This window comes from Lethenteron reissneri, chromosome 24, assembly GCF_015708825.2.
Source record: "Lethenteron reissneri isolate LAM-NWPU_2019-01 chromosome 24, ASM1570882v1, whole genome shotgun sequence".
In the NCBI taxonomy this organism is placed as follows: domain Eukaryota; kingdom Metazoa; phylum Chordata; class Hyperoartia; order Petromyzontiformes; family Petromyzontidae; genus Lethenteron; species Lethenteron reissneri.
This window is the reverse complement of record NC_083802.1, coordinates 19,665,367-19,685,661: the sequence shown is the minus strand read 5'-3', so window position 1 is coordinate 19,685,661 and position 20,295 is coordinate 19,665,367. Positions and strand designations below refer to the sequence as shown.

The 20,295-nt window shown below is 46.3% G+C and overlaps 3 protein-coding genes across 5 annotated transcripts in view; 1 reads left to right on the top strand and 2 right to left on the bottom strand.

Moving 5' to 3' along the window:
- The window catches only part of LOC133346765 (transient receptor potential cation channel subfamily M member 7-like), a 60,712-nt gene extending 57,840 nt beyond the window's left edge, over positions 1-2,872 (bottom strand). The window contains exon 1 of the mRNA XM_061558615.1: positions 2,511-2,872. The gene's annotated coding sequence lies outside the window, so the exon portion shown is untranslated. The remainder of the gene's footprint in view (positions 1-2,510) is intronic.
- On the top strand, positions 186-4,156 carry MIEN1 (migration and invasion enhancer 1). Its single transcript, XM_061558624.1, has 4 exons — positions 186-570; positions 2,143-2,240; positions 3,264-3,340; positions 3,729-4,156. Exons 1-4 carry the CDS (start codon positions 542-544, stop codon positions 3,810-3,812), a joined length of 288 nt encoding a protein of 95 aa, XP_061414608.1. The 5' UTR covers positions 186-541; the 3' UTR covers positions 3,813-4,156.
- Positions 4,157-4,733: 577 nt separating this feature from the next.
- On the bottom strand, positions 4,734-20,231 carry SPPL2B (signal peptide peptidase like 2B). Of its 3 annotated transcripts, XM_061558622.1 has the most exons (16): positions 19,987-20,231; positions 19,010-19,132; positions 17,575-17,757; positions 16,728-16,826; positions 14,818-14,957; positions 14,069-14,241; positions 13,246-13,342; positions 11,335-11,448; positions 10,524-10,605; positions 10,225-10,299; positions 9,421-9,483; positions 9,012-9,111; positions 7,830-7,907; positions 7,388-7,548; positions 6,913-6,948; positions 6,276-6,449 (listed from the first exon to the last, which is right to left on the bottom strand). In XM_061558622.1, exons 1-15 carry the CDS (start codon positions 20,071-20,073, stop codon positions 6,934-6,936), a joined length of 1,590 nt encoding a protein of 529 aa, XP_061414606.1. In that variant the 5' UTR covers positions 20,074-20,231; the 3' UTR covers positions 6,276-6,449; positions 6,913-6,933. The 3 variants fall into 3 exon arrangements, with proteins under 3 accessions (XP_061414603.1, XP_061414604.1, XP_061414606.1); XM_061558619.1 differs by lacking the exon at positions 6,913-6,948 and having other exon boundaries at positions 4,734-6,449; XM_061558620.1 differs by lacking the exon at positions 6,913-6,948 and having other exon boundaries at positions 4,978-6,449; positions 14,069-14,238.
- Between the last annotated feature and the right edge of the window lie 64 nt (positions 20,232-20,295).

Here is a 20,295-nt window from a genome sequence, read left to right as displayed (position 1 = left end):
TGCGCCGCTTCGTCTTGGTCACACGGCTTTTTTTTTTTAACGGCTAATTTGTCAAAAACGAAGGCGTGTTCTGACGTCACAGCGCGCGTCGGTTTCGCAATCGCGTTGAACCGACATTGCGATTTAGAGCGCGCGCCCGTCGGCCTTTAAGCGCACGAGCGGCGTATTTACGCAGAGTCTCGCGGGGAGAATAAATAAACAAAATTAAGTTAGACCGATAAAATCCTAACGCCATTGAAATGAGCGGACAAGCTACTTAATGACGTCACGACGAGACACGCCCACGTCACGCGCGCGGAGAACCTCACGCGTCGCAGTGCCAATCGCGTCCCGATTGGTCAAACGCGTCCTGATTGGTCAATCGCGTCCCGATTGGTCAAGCGCGTCCACGCCCCCTCGCGCACGCCCCGCCCTCCATTAGCTTCGGGGAAGAAACCGGAAGAGGAAGTGTCATCTCAGCTGTCACTGCCGCCACCGAAGCCGAATCCTTTGTGGCAGCGCAGACTCGGGCGGCCGCGGATAGACGCCGACAGACGCCGCGATGGGCGTCAACGTGAACGTGGAGTACTGGTGAGGCGCTGCTTGCCGTGGTCGTTAGGCGGAGGTATTTAACCGTAGGCCATGGGGATGGGGAAATGTCCGCCACTGCTCCTCCGGGGCGGGCAACCCGAGGCGAGCGCCTCCGCCATTGTGAGGGCGCTCGGCGTTTGATTGTCGCGTGCCTCACGGTGTGAGCGCGGCCTGTTGTCGTCGTGTGAGTCATGCAACGCAGCCCTTGAGTCACTTCCGTCGGTTTATTCACATTGGAGGTTAAAATAACCAGGGCGCCGGTGAATCTGACGTGGTTGAGGTTTACGGCACTCATTCGTTTGTCTCCACAATATTTGCAAAACACGTCTTTGATTGTGGCTGATTAACTTCGTATGATTTGTATTGTGTTATGCAATAAAGGTGTCTGCAAATATGTGCCCAAGGTAAATGATAAGCGAAATTGGATAACATTGTAAGAAGCAGAGTATACCCAGGACAGTAATTTAAGGCGGACCAGTATCAATGGTGGAATGCAGACGAAATCAGGTTGGACTGCTTCACAAAAAAACTACACCTAACGAAAGGCAAAATACAAACGCGCCTACAGAAGGTTTGGAATTGTCGAATATCACCTGCTTCTTACAAATGTATTGGAAACATGGACAACGAAAAAGGAACAAATGTCAAAGGTGCGTAAAGAATTTTGGGCAGATAAAAACATGTGTAGGTGTAGAGAGGAGGAAAGTTTTGGGTCTCAAGTTGACAAGGGATTGAGGATTAGCAGCATTCACCAGTCATGCAGGGTGACTGAACGTCTTTCACACCATACATAACCAACCGCGCTAATCGGAGGTGCTGGTGAACACCACATGGCATGGTTACATCGAAACACCGCCTCAAGTGACATCTCTTCAGATAGTCATTCGCTAAACTAGATATTTACATATTCTTTGGGTCTTTCAGTAAAGTCACGTAGATAGGTTAAAAGAAAATAACAAAAAATAACAGCAGCTGTCCCCCTTTTCTCCCCCTTCATGATGACGAACGCTTGTTGCGATCGAAACGTCGTAGTTATTTTTTATTTTCTTTGAACCTATCTACGCGACTTTACCGAAAGACCCAAAGAATATTAATTACTGCAGTCGCTAAAGCTTTAAGTCAAGATTTAGATATTTACAATAACTCAACGATTCGTCATTCCTTATTCGGTTATATAAGAACCTGAAAAAGGCTCTTACATCACTGTCAAGTAAAATCAGTGATTTTAAGGATTGTCGGTGATATTCAACTCTTGTGCAAGATCCCTGACAGTGAGGAACACCGCATATTATTGTTAAACATTCAACTCTACGTACGGTGCAAAATAAGTTCAACATACATACAACTCTAGGAAAAAAAAGGCACTGAAGTGTTTAATGCAATTACAGTGACGGAAGAACACCACACCATGCAGAGAATGTCAAGTGTCTGCTAACAGCTTTAAATTGTATTCGTTATCAACTGAGATAAAGTACTTTCCGCCTGTGCTTTCGCAATCTTGACAGCAATGTTGCTTACGGAATTGTCATTGAAGCCGGCATCTGGTCTCTGTTGCTGTGCGTGCGTGTGCAGTGGTGGCTGAGGGTACGAGCCCCGCTACCAGGAGCTGGCTGCCAACATCTTAAAGCAGGCTCCTGGGGCGGAGGTGATTGGCCAAGTGGGCCGGTCAGGTACGTGAGTGTGTTAGTCTGTGCAAGTCACGGTAAAATAAAACATTACTGCATGGTCGAGCGTTGGGTATCTAGGCTCCTTAATAATGGCAGGTCACTGTCTTATTTGGGCACATGTGTGCACCACGCATATTGTGAGTCTAGCGAATATTATACCGACATTCTTATTCAGCATTCATTATAATCTCATCACGAAGTAGAATCAGACACGAGATGCATTGGCACAAATTCAAACCGCGCAGGGGATTTAATCCTGTAGACGCCACTCACCTGCACCAAGAGCTCGAGGTGCCAGCCTCCAGGGAGCCCTCCAGTCACCACTCTCACTACTTTGCCACGACCAGTGGATTTATCCTCCTCCAATGCCCCCTCCTCTCGCGTGCGACTTATGTCCCTAACCCCGATCCAACGGATCCATTGGCTGCGTGTATGGCATGGGTAGGCGAGAGGCTCATGCGCGTGGCTTGTGGGCCAAGGTGTGTACGTGCCTATTTGGGAACACAGTTCAGCTCCCTCCCTCGTGAAGTCAAGGGAGCCACGCCCATCCATCGCCAACCACACACACACAACTCAGAAGGCATTTTCTATCGTGTCACGATACCAAACACGTAGGCTTTCGCGACCAATATCATCCATGAGGTTTTTTTGGGTTAGATGGCATAAATGTGTCGTTGAAACCCGCCACCACCCGACAGCCAACTTATAAGGGTTGTCACGTAAACAGAACGTGCCAATTCGCCACTAGTAAAGCACACTGGTTTGTTGGAGAGCCAAGCCACATTTACAATCTTGAGTTGGACGTTTCACCAGTCATTACAACTAGCTTCATCAGGCGACAGCCAGATTTGTGGAGAAGTGTTTCGTTCCTATATAAGGAACGAAACGGTTCCTTATATAGGAACTAAATAGTGGATAATTGTTTCTGATTGTGCTATTTCATAGCTTTTGTTTAAATGCTTTGGATTATTGGTACCTCTACCAGTTGCGAGAAGCCTTTTCACCGTTGTCTGTGTCCTCCTGCAGGTAGTTTTGAAGTGACCGTCAATGGCGAGCTCATCTTCTCCAAGCTGGAATGTGGTGGCTTTCCCTTCGCCGAGGACGTAATTACCTGCTCTTATGCACCCCTCTCCATTCCAAGCGTTCTGCTCAGCCTTGCCCCCACCCACCGATCTATTCCTTCTCAGCCCGAGTGTCCCACGTACAATGAGTTGAGAACGTATAACAAGGTGTGCCACCTTGCCAGAGCTGGCTTGAGGCAAAGAATAGTGCTTCAGTGGCGATTGGCCGCCTTTTATAAAGTTTTTTGCGCAGTAACCAGTGTGGAAGCAGCTCTAGTGACACCTGCAGACATTCAGCACTTAATTTATAACTCTGCTTTCCCCATCTTCAACCCGAGGAAGTTGCTAAATTTGTGTGCCTGCTGAACCCCGCCTTGTACCTTTTCCTATGGCTGCTCACACCTTGCTGTGTTTATCCCTGCTTCATCAGATCATCGCAGAGGTGAAGAAGGCGCAGGGGGGCGAGAAGGTGGTGAAGGTGACGAAGAGCCAGGCCCCATGCGTCATCCTCTGACCACGATGTTTGTCAGCCTTCAGCTGTACTTGATTTAAACACTCTGCGTTCTGGCCAATGAAGGTTTAAACTGGAAATTAAGTCACTAGTTTAAGCTGGAAGTCTTCCAGACGTGGTGTTTTTGGAACTTGTCAGCAGCTATTGTGAGACAAAATCGTGCTTTAATAAATAATGCATGATGAAAATTAAGGAGCTATTTAATATTTAAAGCTTAACCAGGGGATATAAGGATTTTTGTAAATCGGTGCCAGATATGTATTTGCTGTTTGTTAACGGTTGCATTCACAACACTGAGTGCCTCACTTTTTGGTTCAAATGAATTGGTAATAAACCACTGCTCGTGACCAGACCTGTTTGCTCACATTCTCTCCCCTCCAACTGGGGGTCACCGTCATTGCTGCGCGAAGTGCAGGCAATGCCCTGTGTCACATATTACACAGTTTTTATTGTGGGACATTGAAGGAAACAGGAATACTGCGAATTACATTTGGCAGTAGATGTCAGTGGCTTGTCTGCCAAGTATTGTGCATAATTATAGAATGTTAAAGCACATTGTATAACTTATTCGGCACTGTTCAAGGTTGAGATTGATGCAGATATGAAAACCAAGTTGAGATGAAAAGGGGTATGTGGCTGCCAAGCACTCAAGTTCCCCTTGAGATACGATATTCTAACAACCTAAACAATGATGCCTATATCATCAGGTCAATGGTTTGGGTTACACCCTGCTGTTCAGACTGGATATGAAATGGGTCCAGGTTTTGCTTTGTTTAATAAACAAATACGACTGGCATACAATTATCCGGAAGGCCCACTGACTGCAGGATTAAATGTCATTTCGATTCTGCAATGCAACAAACTCCTTACCTATTTATGGAGATTACGTAATGTTCCAAGCCTGCTCAATAAAAAGTACCAGGGGAAAATTATGAATTTATTTGAGGTGGTCTCGACAATAGTGAACTTGTGGAGGGTCAAACATTAAATATATTACCCGGAGTATTTGCATACAAATTATTCAGCACGTTCATATTTCAGAAAGATAAAGAACTTGCTCAAAAAGGTATGCTTCACTTTGTTCAGATAAACCAAATCAATATTAAGACAGTTTGTGCTAGAAATTGTTCCACACCCTTTGCCAGGCACATAAAAAAACCATGCTTGATACGTTATAAACCGCACGTTTAATTACACCAAGATTAAAAGTGCAAATTCCAAGGCACGTGGGTAATTAAGAGACCCAAGATAACAGGTGTGCGCACAGTTGCAAAACATTCAAAACTATAACCCCAGGAACACAAACCATGCGGTCTATTGTATACACGTTAGAAGCGTTCTGGGCAGGGCGTGGGCGAGTTGGCGGTTCCCTACATGTTACATCACCTACCTCTGGCGAATTGTGCGCAGCGGCCCTGAACACGGTGTCACGGCTGCTCAAGGGCCTTGGAGTAGGGCAGGTAAGTGCAACAAGGAGCCCAAAGCAGGCTGATATCCCTACCCTCCTGTGAACCCAAGTCGCGGCCGTGTGGCTTCAAGCATCACCCGTAATGTACGAATGTCGAGAACAAAGGGTGAGATGGGTGTATTTCTCTCCCTGAGCAAAGTGCTTCATTTATACTGTCGGGCTGCAATTGGCAATTACTGATCTTGGTTCCTGTTCTAGGCGTTTTTGTTAATGTCAGTTTGATAAACATCTTCAAAAGAAATAACTAAATTGCAGTCACAGATTCTGACCTTTGAGCTCCATTCTCTGCAATCCCCAAATATAATCTTGTTTGAAATCAACGAGTAAAACATCTTCCAGGATGCCAATCCAATTGGAAACATCCATACTTTCAAACTCAGTACAAGACTTAGGTATAAGCTTCCGTACTTTTGGTAACAAAAACCTCGCCACTCCCGATACCATTCACGTGAAACTGACGACTGCTGCAATCAATGTCCATCTGCAAGCGCATACATTAGGTAAGAACTTTATGAACGGTGTTCATGGGTAGGGGTCTCCAAGTGAGCACATCGAATTTAAATGGGGGAAGGTTTTAGGACGACCTAAGAGAACGCACCCGGATGTGGCTGTTCTTTGGGCTGCCTGGCTTCGTGGTAAATATGTCTCCATGGCTGAATAAATCACTGCAACATCTCACTACAGCTTCCCTGAACGACACAAACAAAGATGGTGATTTTTGACTTTAGCAAAAATATTAATGTATTTTACATTTTGTTTTGTACAGTACTATTAAAACAACAAATCAGCACGTAACTTTTCTAAGTCATTTCACAAATGAAAAGTTACAAGGGAAAAAAAAAACCCTTCAAGGTTCAAAGTGTTTTGTACCATGTTGCTCAAACCCAAGCCGACTGTCCGTCAAGCGTGGCGTGCAGACGTGACTGCATCTTCTTGTCCCGCTGTTCACTACTCCTCTGCACACCCAAGAAACGCAGCCGCCGCCCTCCTGGAAGCTTTGCCGTTGCTCAAAGATTCCCGAGCAGCGGGGAACCTTCGGTGGGCACCTTGGCTCCTGGTCGCACAGATCCCGGTGTCTCGTCTCCGGAGTCTGGAGACTGTTCCGACGCTTCCTTGCCCAGCGTGGGTACGGTGGTTCCTGCCACATTCTTGCCGCGAGACTTGGAAACGACCTAAAAATAATATGTAAAATATATATAAACAAATGGCATCATGTGAATCTGAAATTTCCATTGTAACTTAGTCTTTAAAAAAACATTGTTAAAGCGCACATTTGAAGTTTCTCTCGTCGAGATTCTATTTTTCAGCAGAAATGGATGCGCTTTGAAGTAAAATTCCTGAAAAAAGCAATCCAGCCAGAGCACATGCAAGAGACAGTGTCCTGTTGGAAAAATAAAAAGCAGAATGTTTATGGGACGAAGCGTCACGTATGGAAAGCAAGTGAAGGCAACGCAGGATGGGACCCCCCCGTCTCCCGTGCTAGTGATAAAACGACTAGTAGTGGCAGCCGCTAATAACTAAACATTGCCACGCAATATTCACAGCGAGTCTGACAAATGATGCTGATGACTAGGTAGAGATGCCAAGCTTCAGGGGAGCGTTCGCATATCACAAATCGATCGGATTAATGCGCACCTGCTAGCAAGGCTCCAGAGCTCAAGATTCCAACACCTACAGACACGCGAGAGCGGGGGATGCTGTGTTAACAATGGCAAGCAGCGACAGCAGGTGGTTATTGTAAGCGGTAGCGCGTGGCCGGACAAGTAACGGAGAGGATGCGCTTGCCGCTAACATGCACTGGGATCGACCCATGGTTACCGCGGTGTTGCTTCAGGATTTCCTTACCTGCCACAGGTACCACACGAGGCATTCGTTGCCGTCAGTAAGCGGAGTTCTAAATCGATTGTTGATCCTCGATCTGTCGCGACTCCACGATTCCGACTACGGGATCGGCACTATCCACCCATCGCCACGCTCCCCCCGTGGCCCAGTCTCCTCTCTGAGCTAACGACTCCTGTTCCCGCTAGCTCAGACTTTGATGCCGCAGCACGAGGAATTCCAGTAGGGCCCATCCTGCCCCATCCCGCCCACCCGCCGACCAGCCCATTACCGTGTATCCCGTTCCCTTCCAGAACATGCCGAGCTCCCCACGGAAGCACGCCACGAGCAGGCTGGAGAGCAGTGTGCATGGCACCAGGTAGAGCAGCGCCGGCTGGCCCATCCGCATCAGCGCCAGCGCCAGGAAGGTGAGCAGGAGCCCCACTCCATACGCTGCAACGTGGACAATATAATTATTTGTAAGCAATAATCATTCATCAACGATGGCAGAAAACATTACCCTTACTTAAAACCATGAAGAAAAATGTTAGGATGATTTGCTATGTTGCGCATCCTATTTTATCAACAACATATACAAATTAACACATGTTAACACGCACCGGTGTTTAGCCTACTTTTAACATGCGGGAGATAAGGCCAGTAAAAAGCTTCATCAAGCGAGATGATAAAAGGTGTGACGCGTGACTGGCGAAGTTTCAGCGTGCGCGCTTCACCAATGGTGCAGGCGATGAAGTAGAGCTTCGAGGACTGCACCTGCACGTCAAAGCGGTGGCAGTATGCCACCAGCAGGCCTGCGGGACAGCGCAGCCACACACGCTCGTTTGTCCACAATATTTTACGACGCAAGAACCATTTACTCACTTGGTACTGGTCACATGTGAATTCATCGAATGAAGTAGATTTCTGACTCTCCAAATACATGTTTTGAAGCATTTGTGTAAGAATCAATCAATTATGCTCTGCATATATTACATGTAAATCGGTTTATAAACTCTCCAGTATCTTGGAAACTCTACAGCCACTAAAGATGTGTACACGTAACACAAGGGTTAAATGAGAATGGATTCTTCAAACAAATCATAATTCTTAACTGTGAAATTTCATTGAATCTAAATGGGGCCATACATTATCACGCTCACAGGTGATAGTGTTTGTCCGATTGAGAGACTTGGCCTCCACTCTTAGAATGTGGAATTTCCACCACTGGCTTTCAGCACAATGGAATTCCACCCAATGTGAATAAGAGGAAGGAGATCCTTGGGCTTGAGTTGTGTTGCGTTGCACAGTATTCCTTTTAATTTTATTTTATATTTCCTTTCATCTGAAAACTTAAAAAGTGGTCAGAGATCAACTTAAGCCACAATTATCTATCGGATAAACTGGCGAATAAATCATCCCCCTCGCCATTCCAGTCATGAGGTTGTTTGACCATACTTGACCATGCTGGTCTGTACGGGTTGGTGAAGGGGCGTGGCCCAGGACAAGTTCAGATATCATGAGCCACTGATGTTGACTGTGGCCAGGAGTAGAACTGAAGTTGCTGGGTTCAAAGCACAGTGTGTGAACCACTGCGCCACCACTCAAACCATGATCCGTACGAGGTCATTGACACCACAACTTTGTGAGAAGTCAATAGTGGTCATGGGAATGTGGAATTTCCAGATCTTTTTCTGATCCACCGCCAGTGATGAATGCTTCTCATGGCTCGTTTGTAACTTGCTGACCCGCCCATACTGGATATCTATGAAAAAGAGCTTCATAGCTCATCGGATTCCTCCAGTATAATTTAAGATTCTGATTCGGAGCAGAAAGATACTTTTGACTTTTTATTCTAAGGGACGACGAATATTTTAAGAGCGATTATGAAGACATTGACGACGAAAGTGGAACCTAACCTGGCACGAGGATGTCTCCGAAGCCCAGCAGGGAAAAGGGTTGGTAACACATGGAGAGTGGAGTTGCAGCCAGGCGAGGCACCTTCACCACCATGGGCAGCTGGGGTCAGGGGTAGCAGGAAGGTTACGCGGGAAATATAGGTTTGTTATGTCGGTGTTCCGTATGTGATGTGCCCTGTAAGTGTGCGATGTTCTGTTATTCTACTGTATGTGAGTTATGCTCTGTGAGTTATGCTCTGTGAGTGTGCAATGTTGTGTGGATGTGCTATATGTGAGCAGTGCTTTATGGGTTTGCTGTAGACGAGGCATGCAAGCTATACCATATGCCTTTGGTGAAGGTGAACAATTATATGGGTGTGCTGAGTGCTGTGGGTGTGCTATGTATATATATATCTATCGGACGCTGTACCATCTCATGGCTGGTAGATTTGGATGGTCCAGTGGCCACTTGCACCATGATGCTCTCCCCATTCTGTTCAACACGCGTGCGTGCGCACACAATCATACACAAAGGCAAAGATTCCCTATATAGCTTTTACCAAACTGTTAGTGCCAGTACCATTCCCGTTCTGCTGTAATGTGCACCAATGCCTACTTTATTGAGGACGATATTGGCATAAAATAAAGATTGACTGATTGCTGTTCGTGAGCACCTATTACAACCAGCACGGTACGCAAGGAGGTGGGTGGCTAGCACCATGCCCGACTGCCTTTTTATCCCTAGTGTTGATGTCTACACAAGACATTAGATACTCATTTAAGGCCGAGCAGACCTAGGGAGGCCCAGTACCAGTTCAGACATTCACCACTGATGTTGGCCATGAACGGGAATGGAACTCAGGTCACTGGATTTGTAGTGCAGTTTGCTAACAATTGCAACGACCAATAGCTGCTGCACTACCGGTTCAGATATTCCCCAGTGATGAACGCACCACATGCACCCACCTCACACACATTCAATATTGCATGGCCACAGCAGCATAAATTTTACCTCAAGTTATTGTTACTCTATTCAAACAAGCATTGGGAAACACTCAATCCTGTTGGTGGCACAAAACCAGTGATTTAATTTCAACATTCCTATTCGCGAGGGTCAGTCGCATCACAGCAAAACCAGTGATTAATGCATTGTAACCAAAATTCTAAAGAACAATCACGCACAATGATAATGACACGGGATTAGCGTATGCAGGGCTACGCGTCGAGTACTCACGCTCGTCAGAAACGGCGTGATGAACACAAAAAAGATGTCGTAGAAGAACAGAATCCCCAGGAGCAGCACACAGATCTGCAAGGACGACACCAACATGCGTCAACGAGGAGGCACGTGCCATCAGGTAATTAAAATAAGACAAATCTTATTTCAAGCCAGACGTTCTTTTCGCTCCAAAAAAATCAACCAAACCAGAATAAAGGCACAGTTATTTGGCCTTACAAGTGGAATTTAAGCAGCTGGGTGCGGGTGTGGGAGCGCGTGCGCGTATGCGTGAGCACGTATGTGCGTGCACTTACCCTGAAGCTGGGCATGCGGACGGTACAAAGCATGTTCAGGCAGAACGCCACCCCCAGGACATCCTGAAGAACCCACGCCCAGCTACAAGACATGCAAGTACAAGGACAAAGATGAAGATCCCCCATATTACCTTTATAAAGTGTTGGGACAGGTACCGAGATCTTGGGTTTGCATTCAGGCAGTGACCTATGTTTAAACCGGGTTCTCAAGAATAGAGAATTGATGGCCTCAACTCAGTCACCAATAACTGCACAACTAAATAACCTATCAAATTAAAGTAGGTCGTGTATGTAATTTGGCAAACTTTCAGTTCTGAGAATTTAAATTATCTGTTTGAATATCAAGCGAAGAACATTACTCTCAGTGGCAGAGGTTTGCAGAGATCACTTGGTGATAACCACGACTGTAGGCCGTTCTCTAACACAAAGGGTTACACCACTCTCCGAGATATCCAAATTAATATTTCATTTCGTGACAGCACGCTCATGACAGCCATAATAAAAATAGCATGATTATTATTTTTTACAAGTTTATTTCTCATTGTTGTCAGCCAACAGGGCACACAGCCAAGGTATGCATCGACACAACAAGAAACGTTTGTTTTATTGTTTTGTCTTCCTTTAGGGCGGCGCTTCCAAACCCTTCTGGACCCACGGACTTTCAACACATTACTGCGGACCATCAAGCAGTAAAGAATAAGGTGCTTTGTGAAAACAAAAATTGCCAGTCTGGCTGATCACTTTCCACAGCCATGGACTATACATTGGAAAGCACTTCTTTAGATAGGATAGACTTGACAAGTCCCCCCACCTGTGGTTGCGAAACACTCCCCACGTGATGGCGAGAGCCATGCAGCTGGCCCCCAGCAGCAGCAGCCGCACCTGGGGGCGGCCACCCAGAAAGGGCCGCCATGTAGCCGGGAGCCTGAGAATGGAAAATCCAGAAATACACCCCGTCTCATTACAGGCACGGAATGGGACAACTTCTGTTTGTTAGCACCGAGTAATGCCGGCACAAAGGACAAAGTGGTGTGGTTAAAAATCACAGTGATATGCTTGTGTTTCCCCAGTTCATGACCACTTGCACGAAGAACTGACCATGAGAAAGGCTAAGCAAGGTTGAGATATGTAACTATCGTTGCGAATTATAGGAATTAATTGAACCTGGATAACTGCGTTAGTTGGGTAGTGCGCCGCCAATCACTCCAACAACTGATCTCCATACACAAAAGGCAAAGATCCCCTGTAAACTTTCACAGACTGTTGGGACAAGTGCTGTTAGCGAGCATCTATGAAGGCTGGCACAGCACACAAGGGGGTGGGTGGAGAGCACCACGCCCGGCCGCTTTTGTCTCTCAAGTCATTGGCGATGTTTTACACAACGCACCAGATACTCATTTGAGGCTGAATCGACCTAGGGGAGGTCTATTCAGATAATCATTACTGGTGTTGGCCGTGAATAGGAATCAAACTCGGGTCACTGGGTTCGTAGTGCCGCACGCCAATCGCGACACTACCGCTCCCCATACAGAAACACAACGATAAAGATCCCCCATTTACCCTTAACAGACTGTCTGGGCAAGTGCTGTTAGCGAGCACGGCACACGAGGGGGTGGGTGGCCAACACCATGCCCGGCTGCCTTTGTCTCCCCAGTGGCGATGTTTACACATCGCACCAGGTACTCATTTGAGGGTGAGTCGACCTAGGGGAGACCCGGGACCGGTTCAGATAATCGTCACCAGTGTTGGCCGTGAGCGGGAATGGAACCCGGGTCGCCAGGTTCATAGCGCAGCGTGCTCACCGCTACACTACCGCTCCCCTGAAACACACATACACACACGTGCGCAGATACAAATAGCACGTGCACCTGGTGAAGCAAATGTGAATGCGAGGACATGGAGAGTGTGCCGCTGTGCACACATGCAACAAATAAGAACGATAGCGCACATGCGGAATGAAACGGACACCAAGATTGCATAAGGAATGCACTGCATAAAACTCGCTTTGACTGCTTGTAGGCGTGCCTGGCATGTGGTTCGGCCAGTTTGCAAACAGACCGTCCTAAAACACAAGTTTTAAACTAAACATATCCAGCATCAGACTCTTCAATAGTTGTAGTTTCAAAGTGTGCAACGTCAGCAAATAATACATGAAAGAATGCTCGTCTTTTATTGACCATTATTTATTGTTTCACGTAGTTGATTTGAATTGAAATAGTTAAACTCTGGTTTTTCGCATTCATATTTCTAATCAGTAATAAATAAATAGCGAATTCATTCTTACATTTTCGAAGAAAATGCTTAATTTGCTTTTTATGACTAAGTCTTCCACTAAAAGTTTGTATATCATTTTGATTCTACTGTACTTTTTCAAATGTTAAATTTGTACAGTGAAATTTATGGAGTGTGATTTTAATGTCTCCATGTTGTTCTATATTGTCTCCCTTGAAGGTGTTTAGAGCCTTCTTCACGGGTGATATTTCTTTTCACCTAAATTTGGTTGGCAATGTCTCAAACCGCTATCATTTTCTGCTGACCTCTGCATTATTTTAATCTTAAATTCAGCGGCAAGGCAGTTTCCACCAACACGCAGAGTGGGCGTATATCTCGATGAGTTCCGTCCCGGTTCTCCAAGTAGGCCACCGATAAAATAAAGTTGGAGAGGCAATGATAAAAGACGACGAGAGCAGCGGACAATGGACAAATGACATGAACTCCAGACCTGCACGTGCACAGGGGAATTTGACGCACGAGGGGTGCCAGGCAGCAGTAAAGGCCCATGGACGAGGCGAGGCAGAACACGGCGATAACCACGTACACTGCACCACGCACACACACAGGGCGGGAAAGGAGACAGGGGAGAGGCACAAATTAATCGTCACTCACAACTCAATCAATCAGCAGCCACATCGCCGTTCATGATACGCAATCATTTGCAAAAATAAATACAATGTGTATTTATAGTGATTGCCGAGTTGGATTGTACTCCTCGAAACCAGTATGCTCATCGTCCAAGTTTATACCACACGCCAGTGACTTTCACACAGATGCACGAGAGATTGGCACACACAAAATCACAGTTCAACACGGATGAAAGCTTACTCAGCAAAACGTAACTCGGCTCGGAAATAGCATCCACCACGTATGGGCTCAGGAAAGAGGCAGGCAAATAAGGCATGGATCTAAGATATGGTGACACTGCATACAAGGGTTCTAAATAGTGAGTGCTCTTGTGACACAAAATATACAGTTTTGACCATGTCATTATTATTTTACTTGTAATCAAGGGATAGCTTTGCATCTTGACGACAAGAGACAAGCAAACTTTGTCCTACTGTTTAAGATGCAGGCATCAGCACATTTTCACCAAAAATCTACAGAAAAACCCCAATATCGCCAAACACGAATTGGAAGCATTATGCATGTACCGCTCAAATTGTAACAGCGTAAGGGAACACCGTGAATTAGAGTGCCACATCGGCTCTCACATACAATCGACCGCACATGCCACTGGCGCGCTCGCAACTACAGACGTCGAGACGCACCCAGGTAGTCGTAGAAGAAGAACAGCAGCAGAAGCATGACGCAGCACATGACGGAGAAGATGAAGATCATCAGCGGGGACACGTCCAGGGCCTCCTCCTCCGCACCACCACTGTATCCGTCCCCATCACCTCCTTCGCCTTCTGCATCCTCGCGCTTGCACTTGAAACGCCTTCTGGCAGGGCCGCACCATGTGTTCTCCACTCGTGAAAAACTCAACCACACGCTGTCGTCGCGGAACACGACAGTGTTTGGCGCTAAACCCGAGGTGGCTGGGTGGACTCGTAATAGCCACGCCAAAACAATGACATCATGAGCCAACTGAACTTTAAAATTTGACCGATTTCTGCCGCAAAACTGTGGCATTTACACCAATGACTCAGGACTGTTGACATGCTTTGAATTGACTTGAGTTATGAAAGAGTCAGTACGGGGTTGATACTGCGCCGATATGAACCACTTACAAAAAACCCGTGACGTACAGAGCATGTGGAGTCTTCATCTTGCAGTGGACTTGCAAAGGGATGTAAACAATAATAATACCCCTGAGTGGACACCTCAGTCTCGTGCACATTCCCTTACGATACCAATGGCCCCCAAAAAACCCGTCAATGATGACACTTGCTGCAGTTAACCACACAGGCCTGGGACTCAGAATTGCAAATATTTTCCATATTTAATAAACAACTCCTTCATTCGACAGCTCCCATACAAAACCGCCACCACCCCAGCCCCCACCCCTGGTACTCACCCGTGGGAGTCGCGCACGCCGGCCCAGTATCCTCCGACAGCAACCGTTCCTACGGCGATGACGAAGAGCAGCAACAGGTTGTAGTCCAGCAGCGGCTCGCGGGGTGCGGAGAGAGACACGAACAAGGAGGCATTCTTGGGCTGCGAGCATGTGCGGGCAGCACCAAGGCGATGGGAGTTGAAGGGGGGAGACGAGGCGAGAAGAGGTGTTACTACCGGGTAGGTTTTCGCCATTGTGTGGTCAAGCTCTCTGATGATATAGCTTTGGATTTAACCGCAAGTTGCTTGGTACATTGAAAGACGTTTCGTTTTGTGCGTTAGGAGCTTCGACATGCTAAACAACACATGGTACAACTTGAGAACGCATGGAATAGCTATAGAAAAAGTGGTTAATTCAACAAGCGTATTACGGCTGTGTTCGAGCACCCTCGTGTATAAACGTACACATGTGAAGTAAAAAAAATGTGCACATATGACAAGGTGCGCTGCTTAGTTGACTATGTATGGTGCGATATAAGTTCAACAAACATTCAAAATACGTACAATACTTATTGCATTAATAAAGCGTATAAATGTAACAGTAGCCAACTTCATTGAGAGATAATTAATGTGGAGGAGTCCATCCTTGGGGACTGCCTCATATTAAGCCCCTTTGAATGTGCAAACCAGGACAGACGGAGCAAGATAAACCTCTGGGGGTTGTTTATTGACTCGGCGCTGATAAAACACCGAGATGTGTCTGAATTCCCCCCTTGCCCCCTGGGGTACGCCAGACGAAGTCAGTCAATTCCTAGAGATTGCTGCAATAAAATCTCATGAGATTGCCCAAGTCCAAATTTTATCCGACTGAGAAATTAGATAGTTACGTCATTATATTGTTGTGTTATTACCTATTTTTACATAGTGTTACATCTGAAATGTTTGTCTGTGTTTTGTTACCTACATCGAGTACAGTAAGGACTCACCGTACGCGGCTGGGGTTAGGTTCCGTGTACCCCCACATAAGCGCAGATTCGCGTAAGTTGGGATTTGCCTCTACGAGTGTACTGTACTGTATATTATAAATACAAATATGCTATAGCTGGGTGGACTCATTTCTTGCGCAGGCGATACAATTACACACCTTCAAATACATCATCCGCGTGATGGCGGTGGGGTGATTTGACTCATCGCTTTCCGCCTCGTGCGTGTAGCGAAAGTACGAGTTACAAGTGTAAGTATGACTCGGGGTTGGTTGTATATGAGCAGGTCCGCGTACTCTGAGCCCGCGAACTCTAAGGCCTTACCGTAAATTATTGCCATTTGTTGTGCATTGTTTGTGTAATGTTTAGCTCTCGATTTTTTCTTATACGGTTTTGCTTTGTGTGTTTATTGTATATTGTATTATGTAGTGTTTATAATGCATTGTGTTTTAATGTTGATGTAATGCTTTATTGTAATGCTTATAATAAAGTTGCCTCGTACATGTAATACGAGACAATCTTACCAGAGAAGGCCAGTATGAACTGGTCTATTGTTTCAAGATGCTCTAAATGATGGAGGTGGCATGCAGCAAGATAAGGTAGGGAGCGAAAACAAATTTACAATGTGCTACACATGACAATGACATGGGAGACAGACACGCGTTAGTAAAACCATAGACTGATACGTTATGGCAGAAGCGGAGGAGTTTAGAGCCTGAACCTGAACAGGGGGAGGATCTAATCAATGTCGACATAAACGGGGTAGAAGTTCATTAATTGGGTTATGTCTATGTCAGAGTGTGCAAGTATTTGTGTGGGTGTGAGTTAATGTGAAAAGAAGATGAGTCAACCAATCCAGCTGTTGCAGTAGCACACACGGAGTGGTCAAAACGTTGTAAACCCACACTGCACCCTTGCGTGGGTTCACCAAAGGCTGAGAGATACTCACCACCACCAGCTTGCCCATCAGCAGCATGTCCTTGTGGCTCACAGTTGCGATGGGGATAGATATGTTTTCGTAATCCGATGCATTGCCACCAGGAGCCACCTGCCACACGACGGAGGGCAGTCTTATTTCTCAGTGTGAAAACACATGACATTGACCATTTTATCGAGATTGAATTTAGTGGTGTTGAGCACATCACAAGCTGAAAATTACTGGTGTATATGCTTGGTGAACAGACGCTCAATGTAAAAAAATATACCCAAACCCCTATCGTCTTTCGTTAAATTTTAAATGACTGTGAAAATGGGAAAAAAACCTTCCTGTTTACTCGACATCTTGTCTACAAAGCTTGCACCTGCCAGTGAATCTACCTGCAAAGTTTACTTGTAATTAATTTATTCAAAATGTTTATTCATTAAGGTATTATTCGTCAAGAAAAACAGTTTGAGAGAGCTCTATTGTTGTCTGTTAATTAATAAAAAAAATATCCTATGGACTTGGAATATTGCTGCATCAATAAAATGTAAAAAAACTTAAGGCAATATAGGATAAGAAACTTGCAATTTCAGAAGAAAGCAATAGAAGTTATGGATGGAGCACGTGAGCAGAATTGAGGAGAGTCATATACCGAAACAGACATTGGAGTAAGACCCAGACGATGATCACCAAGGGGAAGACTTAAACCAAATGGAGGATGCTATAAGAGGAGACCTAGAAGATTGGGTATAAAATCAACAACACTGGGGGCGATGACCTCTTGACCTTGAGTAATCAATGACTGAGTGCCCGGCCATATGCAGACAAGGTTATGAGATACCATATACAGGACCTGCGTGTACAAATATCGCACCAGTTCCTCCTTGCTGACGACGAGCAGCGCCAGCGCTTCGCTGGACTGCGCGAGGCGCGCCTTCTCATAGAACGTGCAGTTCCCACGTTCCACCAGGGCAGCACCAGCGTGAAAGCCACCAGCAGGGACGTCTGCCGCCTTACAGAGCAGCGATTGAGATGCGTTGCGCAGGGGCCACTTTGTCTGTCAAAAGAAAGGAGGTCACTCTCTCGCAGCTTTTCTTGTTCAAACAACATCCATGCACGATTGAGAACCATGAACTCTGCAGTGGTGCCGATTCACCCGTTATATCAATTTGAAAAAATATAAAAAGCCCTATTGTGATTATAATATCCTACCAGTCACGCTGGGCTCAACTGAAACTGTTCCGGGAATGTTAAATCTGGTATGGAAGGGACATTGCTGAGTGGATGGTGCATGGTTGTTTTGGTTAATCCTCGTAATGAAAAACTCGCCTCTACTGCCACCTAGAGGCTGACTCCTTTGTAACCCACGTGCACTCCAATCTGGCATTTAGGGAAACCCCCGATATGAATCTGTCAACTCATGACTGCCCCATTATTCCACAACAGCAAAGGCTGGTGGTGCTGCGATTAGAGCGCCTGACTCATCACCGGAAGATCACGTGTTCAAATCACAGCCAGAGCTCAAGAAGCATAAAATAACCCAATAAAATAAGCCAAAATTTTTGTCTTATGGATCTTCCCCTGCCATAAAAAGGTGGAATTTACAGTGCTGGATCGGAGATGTCTATCGAAATAAGCATTGTACAGTAACACTGTTGGAGGAGTTTCTAATTAGCTTTTGAAATGAGAAAGCAAAATACCCCACTGAAAGTCATGACCAGTATAACCAACGAAGGTACAATTTTTAATTATTTTAATTCAGGTTTCTTATCATTTATGTTCTGGTTGGAGGGGGTATATCTATACAAAAAAGGATTACATTCAATATGAACGTGTGATTGTACCAGCGAGCTGCACATACTCTTAACACACACCATAATTCACAAGAAGGATAAAAAATGATAACTTTTGTGGAAGAATCACCTTTCTGGGATGGATCTAACAAATTTGATGAATGATGCTACAAGTCTTTTCAGTGTTTAAAATTACAGTATGTAAAAAAAGATGCAGAAAATATTTTACCACCTTCATTGCAAATAAACTGAAATATGACAGAAAAAAGTATAGATTACAAAATTCAGAATCTATTCACTGCTGTGGAATGCCATTGGCCAAGACACCGGACATTTTTACAAAACATGTTGTTAGTATGAAACAAAAGGGATTATCCCAGCTCCAAGGGATGTTACGAGGCAGAGTGGGGCATTGTGGTCAGGAGGGGCAGTGTGTGGCAAGTGCGGGACAGGGTGGAAGGGTAGGGGAACGGTGTGGTAGGATGTGACACTATGACGGGAAACTGGGGGGCTCACAGCTGCGGCTGGGTCCAGGGGAAGGGCCCCCCACTGCGGGTTGTACTGCACACAGTAGCGGTGTGCCGCCGTGTGCTCCGCGTCCCCCACGTACACGTACAGGAGGCCGTACTCCGCGCGAACCTGTGGGGGGCCATGCAGAAAGAAATAAAGATGGCACAGTAGGAGTGAGTTACATGTACCCCCAGGAGCCAGTCCAAACCCTGCCCCTTCACCAACTACATGTTCCCCGCCTCAATCCCAGATTCCTCATACACCAAATCGCAGTATTTGGGGATGCGGCACTCGCAGTGGTGCACATGCACAAATAACAAAACTCCACACGTTCATCAATAACACTGCCTTAAAAGAAAAAAAGGCATTTCTTGACGGCATATAAACCAGAAGCCTGAGAGAGTTAAAAAGGTTGGAGATGACACTTAACACCATGGGCCCTGACGAGAATAACATTTTAAAAGTGCTCTGATGACCAATTTTTAAGTAAGTAAATGAATAGTTGCCTAAGTTGCTATGGAGTAGGAGATAACATTTATAAAAATAACCACTAAATAATATCAAATACAGTAACAATCATCTCTACTCGTCACCCCATCGTCTGCTCACCGGTTATCCACATTGCGACATCTCACCCCTTCGCCTCACCCCGATGTTCCTCACCCTCACCCGCTCACGTCCTGTTCCCTAACGCTGTCACCTCCAATTCCCTCGCGTCTCTTATCCTCTCACCTCACTCCATCTCTACCCCTCATCCCAACCTCCCATTGCCACATCCCCTCACTCTCTCAACCCCTTAAACCTCTCATCCCAATCCCATATCCCCTCACTTCCTCATCCCGTCAACTCAAAACTCCTCTCAACATCTCACCCTTACGAAGCCTCACTCTCTCACCCCCGTCCTTTCACACCCCTCCTTCCCACACCCCGTCGCTCTCTGGTCCCCTCAAACCGCGGGGGGTTTCCAGGCGGGAAGAACTCACGGGTTCGATGGCGACTCCAAACAACAACAACAGCAGCAGCAGCGGCGTCGTCAAGACCGCGGCTCGGGGCGGCCCCGCGGTGGCCATCTCGACCCGACAGGAGGACTCGAACGCCCGCGACAATGACCCCCGACTCGGCCCTAATCAACGAACTCAATTAACAACTCAATTAACAACTCAATCAACAATTCAATCAAGGGCGCACTTGGCAGTGGCGAGATTCGCTGTGGCGGTGGGGGGCGGGGGGCCGGGGTCACGCGGAACCGGAAATAAAGGGCGGGTGACGTCGGCGGGGCGCCACGTGACCGG

Bases quoted from the DNA above. Each gene is read 5' to 3' on its own strand.
- SPPL2B (XM_061558619.1), bottom strand. From the start codon at position 20,073: ATGGCCACCGCGGGGCCGCCCCGAGCCGCGGTCTTGACGACGCCGCTG. The intron at 11,449-13,245 runs GTCTGGAGTTCA...TTCCATTCTCAG, and splicing joins ATTCCCCTGTGCACGTGCAG to GCTCCCGGCTACATGGCGGC. The intron at 7,549-7,829 runs GTGAAGCGCGCA...TCCACGTTGCAG, and splicing joins CTTCATCGCCTGCACCATTG to CGTATGGAGTGGGGCTCCTG.